Genomic DNA, 18212 nt, shown 5'->3' with positions numbered 1-18212 from the left:
AAATGACGAATATTGGGAAAGACATCACAAGTATTCTTAGAAACGTGTTCACATCTTGAACTTGCTCTGTAGAAAATGGACCACCGTATTTTGTCTTCCCCAGGTCTAGTCTAGAAGGTACGTCTTCCTCCCAGTATGTCAGAGCACTGCGATAAATAGGAGCCTTGTGCTTGGCCGCAAACTTGAGAACCTGGTAGATGGTTTTGATGGCTTTAGGTGACTTTGGTTCTATAATTAGCCATTTTGGAGCTAGCAAAAACATTGAAGAGCAGATAATTGCCAAACATATTACTGGGTATAAGGTAAACAGTTGCATTTTCAAAATATCGTCGATTGTCAAAAGTAACGGTATGCAATAAATGAGTGCATTTGATAACCAGTTAGAAATCCAGAACCCAAGAAAGATTAAAAACCCAAACCAACTGATGAAACTTGAAACGTTAGTGGAAGAAGCATCTGGCATTTGATCTAAACCAAGCTGCAAGGCGATCATTAAGCAAACTGCTATACTTGCTGCACCCACTGCATATCCTAGTACTACAATGACAGCATCTGTGTATCTTAGTGCAACAGAGTTTAGCATGGGAAAGCAGAGAGTATGAATGGAGCAGAAGATTGTTCCAATTAGTAATAAGAAACAGTTTAATTTAAAGACTCTGTAGTTTCCAAGCTTAGCATCTGCTAACCATCCTAGGAAAGGAAAGTTAAAAATGGCGGCGCTATGAATACAATTGGTAAATCGTTCTTCTTGAATGTTCCTAAAAGGATAGTTTGTCCCAAACTTGTTACATAAAATCCCAGAAGTGCACTGATAAGTGTAGTCCACAATAGAATAAGAAATGCTCCTTTTGAATAGAACCACCTCACTTGATACTTGCATCTCTTTCTCATCACTGGCTTTGTATGGTCCCCTGAGCTGCTGTTAGTGGAGTCCATTCTTTCACTTATTTCAAGCTGATGCTCTACAGGGTTTTGCAAAATCCTTGCAACAGGGCTAAACAGACACTGCAAAGATTTCCATATATGGAAGTCAACTGCTGACTATAATATTTTGTGTACAGGGTTTTGCAGAGTTATTGTAACAGGGCTAAGCAGACACAGCAATGACTTCCATATATGGAAGTCAACTGCTGACTTTTACTACAGGGGCGGATCCAGAGGTAGTTCGTTGGGTTCGTACGAACTACCCTTCCAGCTAGTCTTGACATTACTAAGTCTAGCTAACTGTACTGACAAAGTCGTACAAAGTTCTCTCCGTATAATAAAAGGGTGGGGCTGGTTCCTCTGCATAATAAAAGGGTGGGGCTGGGTCTCTCTGTATAATAAAAGGGTGGGGCTGGTTCTCTCTGCATAACAAGTAGAGGGTGGGGCTGGCTACTGCAGCCACATTGATTTGCACCGTGGTCAAGTGATAAATTATTATATATAGCCATGAATCCTTGGTTTAAGAAGAGGAAAGTTTCAGGTAAGGGAGAGTGCATGGCACTGCATATTGAATGACACTGCATACTTACATGTATAATTGCTATAATCATTAATAAATTGATGGTTAAGTTCTACACGTCTACAGCCAAGTCTCCTCTTCACCAGTACTATCTCTCCTCCAGTCACAAAACCATCTCTCCTGTGTTACAAATTTTTTGAAGATAGAAAGTGATTAATTAGTAGGCGTGGCACGTCAAAATGGGGCGTGGTCTTCAAAAATTTCGGCGCTGCGCGCCGGGTGAATTTCTTGTCCGCGAGAAAGTACTATAAGAACCCCCCTTTCTTAAATCCTGGATCCGCCCCTGTACTATTAATTTTTATTATTACTTTTATTATTGTACATGTGCAGGTATCTGTATTTTGAATTGAAAGATGTCCTGAAGCCTTAAGAGAGCATCAGCTTATTCACAAGATTTAATTAAGGTGGTGGGTGGTGCACCATGGAAATGCTTATCAGGGTGTCATTGAAAAGAGCAACAGTTCTACACAGTTGAAGCAAATTGTCTTGTCACCAACTTTATGACATTTCCACCTGGTGCACCGTTCACCACCTTAAATCTTGTCAGGATGTCCTCCTGATCTTGTGATGCTCTCTTTTAGGCTCACAGGACAACTTTCAATTCAAATAATTATACACATACCAGGGTGTCATACAGGATTTTGAATTAGAGAGGGGACTTTGAAACATCACCAGAACATAAACAAAAAGTCAACAGTTATTTCGATACCCTACCGCTATGGACACTCAAATACAACTGAGTACCTAAATGCACATTTTAGGGGGGGGGGGAATTGGAGCCAGAGGAGGGATATAATCATATCCCTCCCCTGTATGAGCAGTATGACACCCTACATACATACATGTACACACAATATTTTAAGTCAGCAGTTGACTTGACTTCCATATATGGAAGTCATTGCTGTGTCTGTTTAGCCCTGTTGCAAGAATTCTGCAAAACCCTGTATAGATCTAATCACTATCTTTTCTATGGTAATTAGTAGCACATTTTGACCCCCCCCCCTTGTCATGTATGCAACTTGTACTTGTTTTTCTTATATAAACTAATGTGCTGCTAAGTTTTTGTTTCAATGATAAAGATAGCGTTACAGTTTTACGATACCGAACGTGGTCATGAGGTTGCATGGAGTAGTCTCAGGTCCGGCTGTGCTTTAGAATAACTTTTCTAAAGCAGGGTTATTTTCTAATTGTCTGGGAGCAGAATAGAGTTGGTGTTTTGATATATGTACAAGGAAGACTGAAACGAGCATTTTCTAGCATATTATAATTATTATAGGTGTGTTACTAATGAGTTACATTAGTGTACACAGGTTACTGTATATACCCATGATGTCATGTTTACTATACAGTTGTTTTTCTGTGATTTCGATCTGAAGCAAGTGCTGTAATTTTTCAGCTAACAATTAAATATTGGACAGTCTATCACACAATCAGGTCTTTAAGAAAATATCCCTCACATATAATAAATGTGTGATGAAACAGATAATTATGTGTTAATTAAGTGTGTAATTGTTATACATGGACGTAATCAGTTGACTTTCACTACGGAGATACACAGTTATTCTTGTTTCTATACTGTACATGAGAGAGGTATCGATCATAGACCTCCTCCACCACTCTGTGTGCATTGTAGTCCTCGTCTCTAACTCTCCTCTTGTACCAGCGAGCCAGGAGGCAGTACAGAACCAATCCAATCATACTCAGTGCAGTTGATGTATACAATTTAACTCCTGTTCCAATATCCTTCATTAGGTCATTCAGAGATATTGCAAAAACAAATAGTAATATCATGTAGCCAGTCAGAAGTCCTCGCATGTTGTAAGGTGACTGGGCGCACAGAAACTCAAATATTCCGTTTAGCAAGAGTACCATTATAAAACCATCAAGAGTTCCCATATAAAGTACTGATATCCATGCGTATCGACTAAATTGCATGGCCAAGTTTACAATTTTCAGTAACAGGATAAATAAAGCTGCACCACCAATTCGTCGGATAGAGCTGGGTACTTTGTTTCTTATGAGTGGATACAATGCAAATTCGTAGACAATTGTTATAACAATACCACTCCACCAATGGCTCAAACTAAAAGTGTATACCATGCTTGATGTACAGTTAGTAATGTTGAGGTTAAGATTCTTTACACTGTCAAACATCACGATATTTGAATCCATGTAAAATTGCCCAAATGCTATTAAAATGATAAATATTGGGAAAGACATCACAAGTATTCTTATGAAGGTTTTGACATTTTCAACTTGCTCTATAGAAAATGGTCCACCATACTTTGTCTTCCCCAGGTCTAGTCTAGAGGGTACGTCTTCCTCCCAGTATGTGAGAGCACTGCGATAAATAGGAGCCTTGTGCTTGGCTGCAAACTTGAGAACTTGGTAGATGGTTTTAAGTGCTTTAGGCGACTTTGGTTCAATAATTAGCCATTTTGGAGCTAACAAAAACATTGAAGAACAAATAATTACCAAACACAATACTGGAAATAAGCTAAACAGTTGCACTTTCTGTATACCATTGATTGTCGAAGAGTTTATGCAATAAAGGAATGCATTTGATAGCCAGTCAGCAATCCAAAATCCAATATTGATCGAAAACACGAACCAACTGATGAAACTTGAAACGTTAGTGGAAGAAGCATCTGGCATTTGATCTAAACCAAGCTGCAAGGCTGTCATTACGCAAACTGCTATATTTGTTGCACACACTCCATATCCTAGTACTGCAATTACAGCACTTGTGTATCGTAGTGCAATAGAATTTAACAGTGGAAAACAGAGAATTTGAATACAGCCAAATATTGTTCCTATCAGTAAAAAGAAGCAGTTTAACTTAAAGACTCTGTAGTTTCCAAGCTTAGCATCTGCTAACCATCCTAGCAATGGGATTGCGATGAATGGTAGTGCTATGAATCCTTGAAAACGGTGTTGCTCATCTAGTTCTTTGAAAATTCTTCTTCCCAAATCTGTTATGTAAGACCAACAAGTTGCACTGACAAGTGTAGTCCACAATAGAACAAGAAATGCTCCTTTTGAATAGAACCACCTCACTTGATATTTGCATCTCTTTCTCATCACTGGCTTTGTATGGTCTCTTGAACTGCTGTTAGTGGAGTCCATTCTTTCACTTATTTCATGCAGGTGTTTTATGTTAACTCTTCTTCATTTGGGAGCAATTCTTTTGTTAGTTTTAAAAAGTAAACAATGCTACTAATCAATGTGCTGCTGATGAATGAATGCTGCTGATGAATGAACAGTGTTTCAGCCAACAATGAAGATAAACATTGATAAACTGTTATGTATATAGATCTAGTGCTTATACGTGACTCATGACTACATGAGATTGCCACGATACTGAAAGGAAGTCTACAAAAAAGTAATTACACATACACTTTCTCCTAACTATTGTATAGTTTTGATTGTACGGGTTGTTAAGGCTACATTGAAGGCCCACTTACAATGTGAAAATTGCTAGGATTAGCCAGGGGAAACACCAAAAAGCATAAAAACAATAAAGTAGACGAAAGCATAACTCCAATCCGTTACAATGTCGTCATAAATATGTATAAGTATACTCAATATCTTTCCCTGGTAGTTTTTCCATGCTATGGCTTATGTATATAATAATTAATATTATATGAAAGTAAATGATGTGGTTGCATGTAGAATCTAGGTCAATTGTGCCTCAACACTAGCTGTACATGCATATACGAATGATGCTTGTAACGGATTAGAGTTATGCTCTTGTCTGCTTTCTTGTTTCTACGCTTTTTGGGGAACGATTACGAAATCAATTCAGTTTATATCACAATCATCAATACAATAATCATAAAATACTGTGTTTTTACCCCGTGCATGCGCAGCGGTAAAGTGATTAATGTGTGTGCTGGTTTAGGTGTGCGTGTTGACACAAAAATGAGCTGATTGTGTGCACTAATGGACTGCTAATGAGATAGTAGTTGAAAAATGCTTATATAGTTGAACTTGCAGACAAACTTTGAAGGCGACAAAAAACACTGTTTTCTAACACGTTGCTTTATAGATTCACAATCATTCCCTAGATAATCGTTGTTATGGTAAAAAGTGATTGTATCTGTTATGTGAAGAAGCTCAACGCAGGGAGTGAATGCTCATCTAGTTTTCAATTGCTTATACTTTGACCTTATTAGGTATCATTGCTTGTTCGATAGTGAGTATTATACAAATGCATTACTTGAAACCTTACAAACTGACAAGTGACATATATTATGTGTATTAATCGTACCATGCATTCATGATCGTCTGTGAATGTAAAAGCGGAATATAGTAAATGTACTGAACGTGTCATGTATAGAGAGTACATGCAAAATAAATGCTACAGTAATTATTATATAAGTGTGCTAAGTATAAGTTATGGACGTAATCAGTTGACTCTCAATCTAAAGGTACACATGCAGGTATACATACTACTGTACATGAGAGAGGTATCGATCATAGACCTCCTCCACCACTCTGTGTGCATTGTAGTCCTCGTCTCTAACTCTCCTCTTATACCAGCGAGCCAGGAGGCAGTACAGGACCAATCCAATCACACTCAGTGCAGTACATATTGAAGGGAGAGTGTAAATTGGCAAATATATAGGTAGCATTTCAACAAAGTAGTTCAGAGATACTGAGAGAAACAATAGAAACATCATGTAGCCAGTCAAAAGTCCTCGCATGTTGTATGGTGACTGGGCACACACAAATTCTAGTATTCCGTTTATTAGGAGTACAGATAAGAAGCCACTGAGAGCCCCCATGTAAAGTACTGATGCTTGTGCATATGGAGAAAATTGAATAGCCAACTTTAGCATGTTTAGTAACAGGAAAAATAAAGCTGCACCTCCAATTCGTCGGATAGAGCTGGGTACTTTGTTTCTTATGAGTGGATATAATGCAAATTCGTAGACAACTGTTGTAACAATACCACTCCACCAATGGCTCAAACTAAAACTGTATATGATGCTCGATGTACAATTGTCAGTAGTGTTGGAGACAGTAAGATGCCACAGCATTTCCTCGTTCAACACTCCTACATAGCTATCTGCTGTAAAGCCTAGTCCGAGTAAAATATTCCAACTTGCAGTTACAGTGAGAAATATTGGGAAAGACATCACAATTATTTGTAAAAAGGTTTTCACATCTTCAACTTGCTCTGTAGTGAATGGTCCACCATATTTTGTTTTCCCCAGGTCCAATCTAGAGGGTACGTCTTCCTCCCAGTATGTGAGAGCACTGCGATAAATAGGAGCCTTGTGCTTGGCTGCAAACTTGAGAACTTGGTAGATGGTTTTGAGGGCTTTAGGCGACTTTGGTTCTATAATTAGCCATTTTGGAGCTAACAAAAACATTGAAGAACAAATAACTACCATACAAGTCACTGGAAATAAGCTAAACAGTTGCATTTTCTGTATATCATTAATTGTCGAAGAGTTTACGCAATGAAAGAGAGTATTTGATAGCCATTCAGCAATCCAACATCCAAGAATGTGTGAAAACACAAACCAACTGATGAAACTTGAAATGTTGGTGGATGAAGCATCTGGCATTTGATCTAGACCAAGCTGTAAGGCTGTTATTATACAAACTGCTGTACTTGCTGCACTCACTGCATACGCTAGCCCTATTATGACTTTACGTGTGTACTGTAATGCACTGAAGTTCATCTTAGTATCACAGAGAATATTTATGCAAATGACTATCGATGCAACTACTAAAAAGAAGCAGCTAAATTTCAAGACTCTGTAGTTTCCAAGCTTAGCATCTGCTAACCATCCTACAAGTGGGATGGTAACATAGACTAGAATTGGTAGTACAAGGAACACTCGAGAAAAAGTATTCCTCTCTAAATCTATGCCTTCTGATAAGATTCTCTCTCCCAACATTGTCCCATAAGACCACACAGCTGCACTGACAAGTGTAGTCCACAGTAGAACAAGAAATGCTCCTTTTGAATAGAACCACCTCACTTGATACTTGCACCTCTTTCCCATCACTGGCTTTGTATGGTCCCTTGAGCTGCTGTTAATGGAGTCCATTCTCTCACTTACTTCAGGCTGATACTTAACTGTTCTATTTACTTTTGGGAGAATTGTTTTGAATGTGTTTTTATATAATGTGCTACTACAATGTACTGCTGATAAACAAACAGGTTTCAGTCCCAACAATGAAGATGATAAACATTGCTGTGCAGTACTTAATATCATGCAGTACACTTTACCATGTGGTCTAGTACAGGTGGAACAGCTAGCTATACACCAAGAGGGGGGTAAAAGTTAACAGAGTGAGTACACTTTTGTGCATGGTTATGTGACTGTTTTTTATCAAGACTACAGTGATGACCGTTATTATGGTTTTACGTGGATTGAGGGATAATTGCAAAGTGGTCATTAATTGCATGTGTGTTGTGTTGTAGCTGATAGCCTTAAGATTTATATTTTGATGCTGCACTAACCGAGACTGTCTAATTTCCTGTATACATAAATGGAAGATTGTGCTGGATAAACTAAACTGCTCGGTAGTCATCCAACGTATCAATCCCACTAATCCAATTAACAAGGAGAGTATTTTAACTTGGAACGGAGGGAGCAACGTGTCACTTTTGCACAACATAATGTGTTGGAAATGTCACTTCCAGCAAGGTAAGTTAGTATAGTATCTGGTTCGGGTTGGGAATGTGTTTGCTTCTCTGAGTGAATCTTTAGCTTCCATTGAGTGTGTGTGCATGTGTGTGAAGTTACCTGATAATCAAGTCTTTTCCATGCTTGTATATGCTTTATAAAGGTATTATGCACAAATAAATCTGATACTCACATTTAAGCAAGTCTTTTCATGCTTGTATATACTTTATAAAGGTATATGCACTAATACTTTGTTGATACTCACACTTAAGCAAGTCTTTTCCGTGCGCATGCACTTGATAAACATTGATAATCTGTTATGTAGGTACTTCACTCAGCTCTGTCAAACATGACTCACGACTCGCTCATGACTACATGAGATTGCCACAATACTGGAAGGAAAAATTAACAGAAAAGTAATTTACACACACTCCCTCCCAACTGGATCTATATTGTCATTGATTGTACAGGTTGTTAAGATTACAGTGATGTATGGGGTCAAATTTGTCCTTTATGACTGTTATGTACGGTGCATGTTACATGGATGGGGAATGACAGCAAATTTTGATGAAAAACAGTCTATAATTATCACAACTGAATAAAAAGACTGTGTGTTTTTATTGGTGTGTGTGTCGGTATGTGTGTGTGTGTGTGTGTGTGTGTGTGTGTGTGTGTGTGTGTGTGTGTGTGGACACAAAATGAGCTATTTTAGCGCACTAGACATTTTCATGGACTGCTTTAAGCTAATGAGACAGTAGTTGAAAAATAATAGGCTACTTACTTATATTTCTATCTGGAAACTTTGAAGGCGAACAAAAAACACTGTTTTCTAATTAGATTCACGATCATTCCCTAGCTATAATGGTAAGGTCGTTACGGTAAAAGTGATCGTATCTGTTATGCAAAGAAGCTCAACGCACGAAGTGAATGCTATGAGCATCTTGTTTGTATCTAGTTTCAATTGCTTATACTTTGGTATCATTGCTTGATAGTGAGTGTTATTAACAAGTTACAATACAATAATGAAATGCATTACTTGACACCTTATACCATTCATATACTGATTGTACTTATCGGTACATGAATGTTAAAAACCTTATAAAACTGACAAGTGGTATATTGATTGTTGTGTCCGTGTCGGATGCTACCACATAATTTTTATCTTTGTAATGCCAAAACAGATACTGAAACTATTACAAGTTCTGCAAATTTAACTATTGTAACATCGATGACTCCACATTCAATCTCAGCCACCACTGAAAGTATGTGAATGTAAAAGCGTAATAATGTGCCATAAGATCTAGAGTATAAAACGCAAAATAAATGCTACAGTGAAAGAAGCATAATTATTATATTAAGTGTGTTAAGTATAATTATTATGTTATGGACGTAATCAGTTGACTCTCATCTAAAGGTACACATGCATATATACATACTACTGTACATGAGAGAGGTATCGATCATAGACCTCCTCCACCACTCTGTGTGCATTGTAGTCCTCGTCTCTAACTCTCCTCTTGTACCAGCGAGCCAGGAGGCAGTACAGGACCAATCCAATCACACTCAGTGCAGTATATATTGAAGGGAGAGTGTATATTGGCAAATATATTTCATTTGGTAGCATTTCAACAAAGTAGTTCAGAGATAGTGAGAGAAACAATAGAAACATCATGTAGCCAGCCAGAAGTTGCGTCTCCAATTCGTCGCATAGAGCTGGGTACTATGTTTCTTATGAATGGATACAATGCAAATTCGTAGACAACTGTTGTAACAATACCACTCCACCAATGGCTGAAACTAAAAGTGTATATGATGCTCGATGTACAATTGTCAGTAGTGTTGGAGACAGTAAGATGCCACAGCATTTCCTCGTTTAACACTCCTACATGGCTATCCGCTGTAAAGCCTAGTGTGAGTAAAATATTCCAACACGCAGTTAAGGTGAGGAATATTGGGAAAGACATCACAATTATTTGTACAAAAGTTTTCACATCTTCAACTTGCTCTGTAGTGAATAGACCACCATATTTTGTCTTCCCCAGGTCTAGTCTAGAGGGTACGTCTTCCTCCCAGTATGTGAGAGCACTGCGATAAATAGGAGCCTTGTGCTTGGCTGCAAACTTGAGAACTTGATAGATGGTTTTGATGGCTTTAGGCGACTTTGGTTCTATAATTAGCCATTTTGGAGCTAACAAAAACATCGTAGAACAAATAATTACCAAACACAATACTGGAAATAAGCTAAACAGTTGCACTTTCTGTATATCATTGATTGTCGAAGAGTTTATGCAATGAAGGAGAGTATTTGATAGCCAGTCAGCAATCCAACCTCCAAAAATGAGTGAAAACATAAACCAACTGATGAAACTTGAAATGTTGGTGGAAGAAGCATCTGGCATTTGATCTAGACCAAGCTGCAAGGCTGTTATTATACAAACTGCTGTACTTGCTACACTCACTGCATATGCTAGCACTACTATGACTTTACGTGTGTACTGTAATGCACTGAAGTTCATCTTAGTATCACAGAGAATATTGATGCAAATGGTTATCGATGCGACTACTAAAAAGAAGCAGCTAAATTTCAAGACTCTGTAGTTTCCAAGCTTAGCATCTGCTAACCATCCTACAAGTGGGATGGTAACATAAACTAGAAATGGTAGTACAAAGAACACTCGAAAAAAAGTATTCCTCTCTAAATGTATGCCTTCTGATAAGATTCTTTCTCCCAACATCGTCACATAAGACCACACAGCCGCATTGAAAAGTAAATTCCACAGTAGAACAAGAAATGCTCCTTTTGAATAGAACCACCTCACTTGATACTTGCACCTCTTTTCCATCAGTGGCTTTGTATGATCCCTTGAGCTGATGTTAAATTAGTGGAGTCCATTGTTTGAAGGCTGATGCTCAAGTGAACTGTTCTATTTACTTTAATTGTTTTCAATGTGAACTGTAATGTCTAGATTATAATATACTGCTGACGAACAAACAGATTTCAGTCCCAACAAGGAAGATGATAAACATTAAAAATTAGTTGTGTATACATCTAGTTATTTCAAATGTGAGACGTAATTATTCATTGAAACTGAATGTTTATAAGTTTGTGGTGAAGCAAACAGAGCATGCAATAGCTAAGTGTGTTAAGTTTGTATGTTATGGACCTAATCAGCTATAGTTGACTTTCAATCTAAGTGTATACACGATTGTGTTATTGTCTCTACTGTACATGAGAGAGGTATCGATCATAGACCTCCTCCACCACTCTGTGTGCATTGTAGTCCTCGTCTCTAACTCTCCTCTTATACCAGCGAGCCAGGAGGCAGTACAGGACCAATGCAATCACACTCAGTGCAGTTGATATTGAAGGGACCACGTAATATTTTGAATGTTTATAGATAAAAAAATGGACAAATTTCATAAGAAAGTTGAGAGATAGTGAGAGAAGTGCTAGAAATATCATGTAGGCAGTCAGAAGTCCTCGCATGTTGTATGGTGACTGGGCACACACAAATTCTAGTATCCCGTTTATTAGGAGAACAAGTCCAAAGCCAGTGAGAATTCCCGTGAAAAATACTGATGCCCACACATATGGACAGAATTGCATAGCCAAATTGAGCACATTCTGTAGCAGGATAAGTAGAGCCGCACTTCCTATTCGTCGGATAGAGCTGGGGACTTTGTTTCTCATGAGTGGATACATCGCAAACTCATAAACGACTGTTATAACGATACCACTCCACCAAGGGTTGAAACTAAAATTGTATATAATGCTTGATATACATTCGGTGATGTTAGGGTTGAGATGATTTTTCATTGCGTCAAATATTACCACTTGATCAATAGCCACGAAATTGACTAGTATATTTCCACCCGCTGTTAAAATAAAGAATAAAGGGAGAGACATCACAAGTATTCTTAGAAAGGTTTTCACGTCTTCAACTTGCTCTATAGTAAATGGTCCACCATATTTTGTCTTCCCCAGGTCCAGTCTAGAGGGTACATCTTCCTCCCAGTATGTGAGAGCACTGCGATAAATAGGAGCCTTGTGCTTGGTTGCAAACTTGATAACTTGGTAGATGGTTTTGAGGGTTTTAGGCGACTCTGGTTCAACAGTTAGCCACTTTGGAGCTAACAAAAACATTGAAGAGCAGATAATTACCGTACACATCACTGGAAACAAGCTAAACAGTTGCACTTTGGTGCTTTCCGACAATGGTACGCAATACAAGAGTGTATTTAATAGCCAGTCAGCAATCCAGAACCCAAAAAAGATTGAAAATACAAACCAACTGATGAAACTTGAAACGTTAGTGGAAGAAGCATCTGGCATTTGATCTAGACCCAGCTGTAAGGCTGTCGTTATGGAAACTATTGCACCTGCTGTACCTACTGCATCTACTAGTACTAAAACGACAGCACTGGTGTACTGCAATGCAATTGACTTTAGTGTGAGAACATAGAGAATATGAATGCCGCAAATGATTGTGGCAATTAGTAAAGAGAAGCAGTTGAATTTAAAGACTCTGTAGTTTCCAAGTTTAGCATCTGCTAACCATCCTAGCAGTGGAATGACAAACAGAGTTAAACTTGATAGTGCTATAAGCACTACATATAAATGTTCCCCATATGATTCTTTCAGGAATTTTTGTCCCAAATTTGTTATATACGACCAAAAAGTTGCACTTAGAAGTGTAGTCCACAATAGAATAAGAACTGCTCCTTTTGAATAGAACCACCTCACTTGATACTTGCATCTCTTTCTCATCACTGGTTTTGTATGATCCTTTGAGCTGCTGTTAGTGGATTCCATTGCTTTATGTTAAAACTGTTGCTCTGATTGTATTTGAAAGTTTTTTTTTTATTTAATGTGCTGTTAGTACTGTTTTTGTTTCGATGGTAAAGATATTATTACAGTTTTATAACATATAATGATCCAGTAAGTCAAATGTGATGCAGACAGTGGTCTCGAGATTGCCAAAAATTCCATGGAGAGAAAAATTAGACACATCTTTGAACCCTTGTCATTGTGTGATTTGATTACCCAGAATGTCAAGAATCACCGGCCTTGATAACTGAAAATTGAGGTTTGTGTTCTTATTGGCTGGACGACCACCATGCAATTGCTAGGCTAACGTGCGTGATATCAGGAGTGCATGAATGATTGTGGCAATTAGTAAAAAGAAATTTACTTTAATATTCATGCACTCCTGCATGCATGGTGATATCCATCAATCTATAATGATTGTGGTATGTTACAATAGTCACTTGTGGGTTGCAGGTTATAATTGAAACTCAACCAGCCAGAAATGTCACTTCAGAGATACATTTCCTAGCATGGGTGAGCTATATCGAGCTGCTGTATGATACATCCCCATTGTGTCATGACAATTGCTCGAGTATTAAACAATAACAACAAAATAGCACACACATTGAAACTAAACATTATTATAGTGTGTTAAGTGGTGTTATGGGCATAGACTATCAATCAAAATATACACAGCTATTCTTGTCTCTACTGCACATGAGAGAGGTATCGATCATAGACCTCCTCCACCACTCTGTGTGCATTGTAGTCCTCGTCTCTAACTATCCTCTTGTACCAGCGAGCCAGGAGGCAGTACAGGACCAATCCAATCACACTCAGTGCAGTATATATTGAAGAGAGAGTATATATTGGCAAATATATTTCATTTGGTAGCATTTCAACAAAGTAGTTCAGAGATAGTGAGAGAAACAATAGAAACATCACGTAGCCAGTCAGAAGTCCTCGCATGTTGTATGGTGACTGGGCACACACAAATTCTAGTATTCCGTTTATAGGAGTATACAGATAAGAAGCCGCTAAGAGCCCCCATGTAAAGTACTGATGCCTGTGCATATGGAGAGAATTGAAGAGCCAACTTTAGCATATTCAGTAATAAGATAAATAAAGTTGTCCCTCCAATTCGTCGCATAGAGCTGGGTACTATGTTTCTTATGAATGGATACAATGCAAATTCGTAGACAACTGTTGTAACAATACCACTCCACCAAGGGTTGAAACTAAAAGTGTATATGATGCTCGATGTACAATTGTCAGTAGTGTTGGAGACAGTAAGATACTACAGCATTTCCTCGTTTAACACTCCTACATAGCTATACACTGTAAAACCTAGTACGAGTAAAATATTCCAACACGCAGTTAAGGTGAGGAATATTGGGAAAGACATCACAATTATTTGTACAAAAGTTTTCACATCTTCAACTTGCTCTGTAGTGAATGGTCCACCGTATTTTGTCTTCCCCAGGTCCAGCTTAGAGGGTACGTCTTCCTCCCAGTATGTGAGAGCACTGCGATAAATAGGAGCCTTGTGCTTGACTGCAAACTTGAGAACTTGGTAGATGATTTTGAGGGCTTTAGGCGACTTTGGTTCATTAATTAGCCATTTTGGAGCTAACAAAAACATTGAAGAACAAATAATTACCAAACACAATACTGGAAATAAGCTAAACAGTTGCACTTTCTGTATGCCATTGATTGTCGAAGAGTTTATGCAATGAAAGAGAGTATTTGATAGCAACTCAGGAATCCAGAACCCCAAATTGATTGAAAACATAAACCAACTGATGAAACTTGAAATGTTGGTGGATGAAGCATCTGGCATTTGATCTAAACCAAGCTGCAAGGCTGTTATTATACAAACTGCTGTACTTGCTATACCCACTGCATATGCTAGCACTACTATGACTTTATGTGTGTACTGCAGTGCACTGAAGTTTATCTTTGTATCACAGAGAATAGTGATGCAAATGGTTATCGATGCGACTACTAAAAAGAAGCAGCTAAATTTAAAGACTCTGTAGTTTCCTACATCCTACAAGTGGGATGGTAACATAAGCTAGAAATGGTAGTACAATGAACACTCGAGAAAAAGTATTCCTGTCTAAATCTATGCCTTCTGATAAGATTCTTTCTCCCAAAATCGTCACGTAAGACCACACAGCCGCATTGAAAAGTGAGCTCCACAGTAGAACAAGAAATGCTCCTTTTGAATAGAACCACCTCACTTGATACTTGCACCTCTTTCTCATCACTGGCTTTGTATGATCCCTTGAGCTGCAGCTGTTAGTGGAGTCCATTATTTAAAGGCTGATGCTCAAGTGAACTGTTCTATTTACTTTTGGAATTGTTTTCAATGTGACTGTAATGTCTAGATTATAATAATATACTGCTGACAAACAAACAGATTTCAGTCCCAACAATGAAGATGATAAACATTGAAAATTAGTTGTGTATACAGATCTAGTACTTAATGTTATTTCAAATGTGAGACGTAATTATTCATTGAAACTGAATGTTTATAAGTTTGTGGTGAAACAGACAGAACATGCAATAGCTAAGTGTGTTAAGTTTGTATGTTATGGACCTAATCAGCTATAGTTGACTTTCAATCTAAGTGTATAAATTATACACAATTGTATTATTGTCTGTACTGTGCATGAGAGAGGTATCGATCATAGACCTCCTCCACCACTCTGTGTGCATTGTAGTCCTCGTCTCTAACTCTCCTCTTATACCAGCGAGCCAGGAGGCAGTACAGGACCAATCCAATCACACTCAGTGCAGTTGATATTGAAGGGACCACGTAATATTTTGAATGTTTATAAATCAAAAAATGGACACATTTCATAAGAAAGTTGAAAGATACTGAGAGAAGTGCTAGAAATATTATGTAGGCAGTCAGAAGTCCTCGCATGTTGTATGGTGACTGGGCACACACAAATTCCAGTATCCCGTTTATTAGGAGTACAAGTCCAAAGCCAGTGAGAATTCCTGTAAAAAATACTGACGCCCACACATATGGACAGAATTGCATAGCCAAATTGAGCGCATTCAGTAGCAGGATAAGTAGAGCCGCACTTCCAATTTGCCGGATAGAGCTGGGTACTTTGTTTCTTATGAGTGGATACATAGCAAACTCATAAACGACTGTTGTAACGATACCACTCCACCAAGGGTTGAAACTAAAATTGTATACGATGCTTGATATACATTCGGTGATGTTAGGGTTGAGATGATATTTCGTTGTGTTAAATATTACCACTTGATCAATAGCCACAAAACTGACTAGTATATTTCCACCCGCTGTTAAAATGACGAATATTGGGAAAGACATCATAAGTATTCTTAGGAAGGTTTTCACATCTTCAACTTGCTCTGTAGAAAATGGTCCACTATATTTTGTCTTCCCCAGGTCTAGTCTAGAGGGTACATCTTCCTCCCAGTATGTGAGAGCACTGCGATAAATAGGAGCCTTGTGCTTGGCTGCAAACTTGAAAACTTGGTAGATGATTTTGAGGGTTTTAGGTGACTTTGGTTCAATAGTTAGCCATTTTGGAGCTAACAAAAACATTGAAGAGCAGATAATTACCGTACACGTCACTGGAAACAAGCTAAACATTTGCACTTTGGTGCTTTCCGACAATGGTACACAATACAAGAGTGTACTTAATAGCCAGTCAGCAATCCAGAACCCAAAAAAGATTGAAAATGCAAACCAACTGATGAAACTTGACATGTTAGTAGAAGAAGCATCTGGCATTTGATCTAGACCCAGCTGTAAGGCTGTCGTTATGGAAACTACTGCACCTGCTGTACCTACTGCATCTACTAGTACTAAAATGACAGCACTGGTGTACTGCAATGCAATTGACTTTAGTGTGAGACCGTAGAGAATATGGATGCCGCAAATGATTGTGGCAATTAGTAAAGAGAAGCAGTTGAATTTAAAGACTCTGTAGTTTCCAAGTTTAGCATCTGCTAACCATCCTAGCAGTGGAATGACAATGAAAGTTAAGCTTGACAGTGGTATAAGCACTATATACCAGTGTTCCCCATATGATTTCTTAAGGAATTTTTGTCCCAAATTTGTTGTATACGACCAAAAAGTTGCACTGACAAGTGTAGTCCACAATAGAACAAGAAATGCTCCTTTTGAATAGAACCACCTCACTTGATACTTGCACTTCTTTCTCATCACTGGCTTTGTATGGTCCCTTGAGCTGCTGTTAGTGGAGTCCATTGCTTTATGTTAAAACTGTTGCTCTGATTGTATTTGAAAGTTTTTTTTTATTAATGTGCTTGTTAATACTGTTTTTGTTTCAATGATGAAGATATTGTTACAACATAATTATAATGATCCAGTAAGTCAAACGTGATGCAGACAGTTAGTCTCAAGATTGCCAAACATTCCATGGAGAGAAAAATTGCACACACCTTTGAACCCTTGTCATTGTGTGATTTGATGACCCAGACTCACATGCAGTGACAACTGCAAATTTTTGTTTGTGCTCTTATTGAAGTCAAATAAATATGTCCTTTAGTGAGAAGTAATGGATGACGACTGTTTGCTAACTATATAAATTGAGGGTCATGCTGGAGCTGCTTTTATCTGGTGCATGGGTAATGTGTTCGCTTCACTGAGGGAGTGCTTTGGTTCATTCACAAGTGAGTCTGAGTGTGTGACATTTCACTAATGTATCTCTATGCTGCAGGATTGGTTGGCTCGTAAAGTATGTCTGGCTGGACGACCATGCAATTGCTAGGCTAACGTGCGTGATATCTACCAATCTATAATTATTGTGGTATATGTTACAATAGTCACTTGCAGGTTATAATTGAAACTCAACCAGCCAGAAATGTCAGTTCAGAGACTAGCATGGGTGAGCTATATCGAGCTGCTGTATGATACATCCCCATTGTGTCATGACAATTGCTCGAGTATTAAACAATAACAACAAAATAGCACACACATTGAAACTAAACATTATTATAGTGTGTTAAGTGGTGTTATGGGCATAGACTATCAATCAAAATATACACAGTTATTCTTGTCTCTACTGTACATGAGAGAGGTATCGATCATAGACCTCCTCCACCACTCTGTGTGCTCTGTAGTCCTCATCTCTAACTCTCCTCTTATACCAGCAAGCCAGGAGGCAGTACAGGACCAATCCAAACAGACTCAGTGTAGTTGATATTGAAGGGAGAGTATATATTGGCAAAGGCTTTCCATTTA

At 38.2% G+C, this 18212-nt stretch overlaps 3 protein-coding genes across 3 annotated transcripts; all 3 read right to left on the bottom strand.

The window, feature by feature from the left end:
- Positions 1–5843: 5843 nt before the first annotated feature.
- Positions 5844–7599, bottom strand: LOC135343250 (solute carrier family 15 member 4-like). Its single transcript, XM_064540246.1, has one exon. It carries the CDS (start codon positions 7567–7569, stop codon positions 5956–5958), a length of 1614 nt encoding a protein of 537 aa, XP_064396316.1. The 5' UTR covers positions 7570–7599; the 3' UTR covers positions 5844–5955.
- Positions 7600–9532: 1933 nt separating this feature from the next.
- Positions 9533–11040, bottom strand: LOC135343255 (solute carrier family 15 member 4-like). Its single transcript, XM_064540251.1, has one exon. The coding sequence runs from the start codon at positions 10992–10994 to the stop codon at positions 9777–9779; it is 1218 nt and encodes a 405-aa protein (XP_064396321.1). The 5' UTR covers positions 10995–11040; the 3' UTR covers positions 9533–9776.
- Positions 11041–15420: 4380 nt separating this feature from the next.
- LOC135343251 (uncharacterized) lies at positions 15421–17238 on the bottom strand. Its single transcript, XM_064540247.1, has one exon. The coding sequence runs from the start codon at positions 17214–17216 to the stop codon at positions 15615–15617; it is 1602 nt and encodes a 533-aa protein (XP_064396317.1). The 5' UTR covers positions 17217–17238; the 3' UTR covers positions 15421–15614.
- Between the last annotated feature and the right edge of the window lie 974 nt (positions 17239–18212).

The sequence above is a fragment of the Halichondria panicea genome, chromosome 10 (assembly GCF_963675165.1).
Source record: "Halichondria panicea chromosome 10, odHalPani1.1, whole genome shotgun sequence".
Taxonomy (NCBI): Eukaryota; Metazoa; Porifera; class Demospongiae; order Suberitida; family Halichondriidae; genus Halichondria; species Halichondria panicea.
Note: the sequence above shows the minus strand (reverse complement) of the source record. Positions and strands in the feature narration are given on the sequence as shown.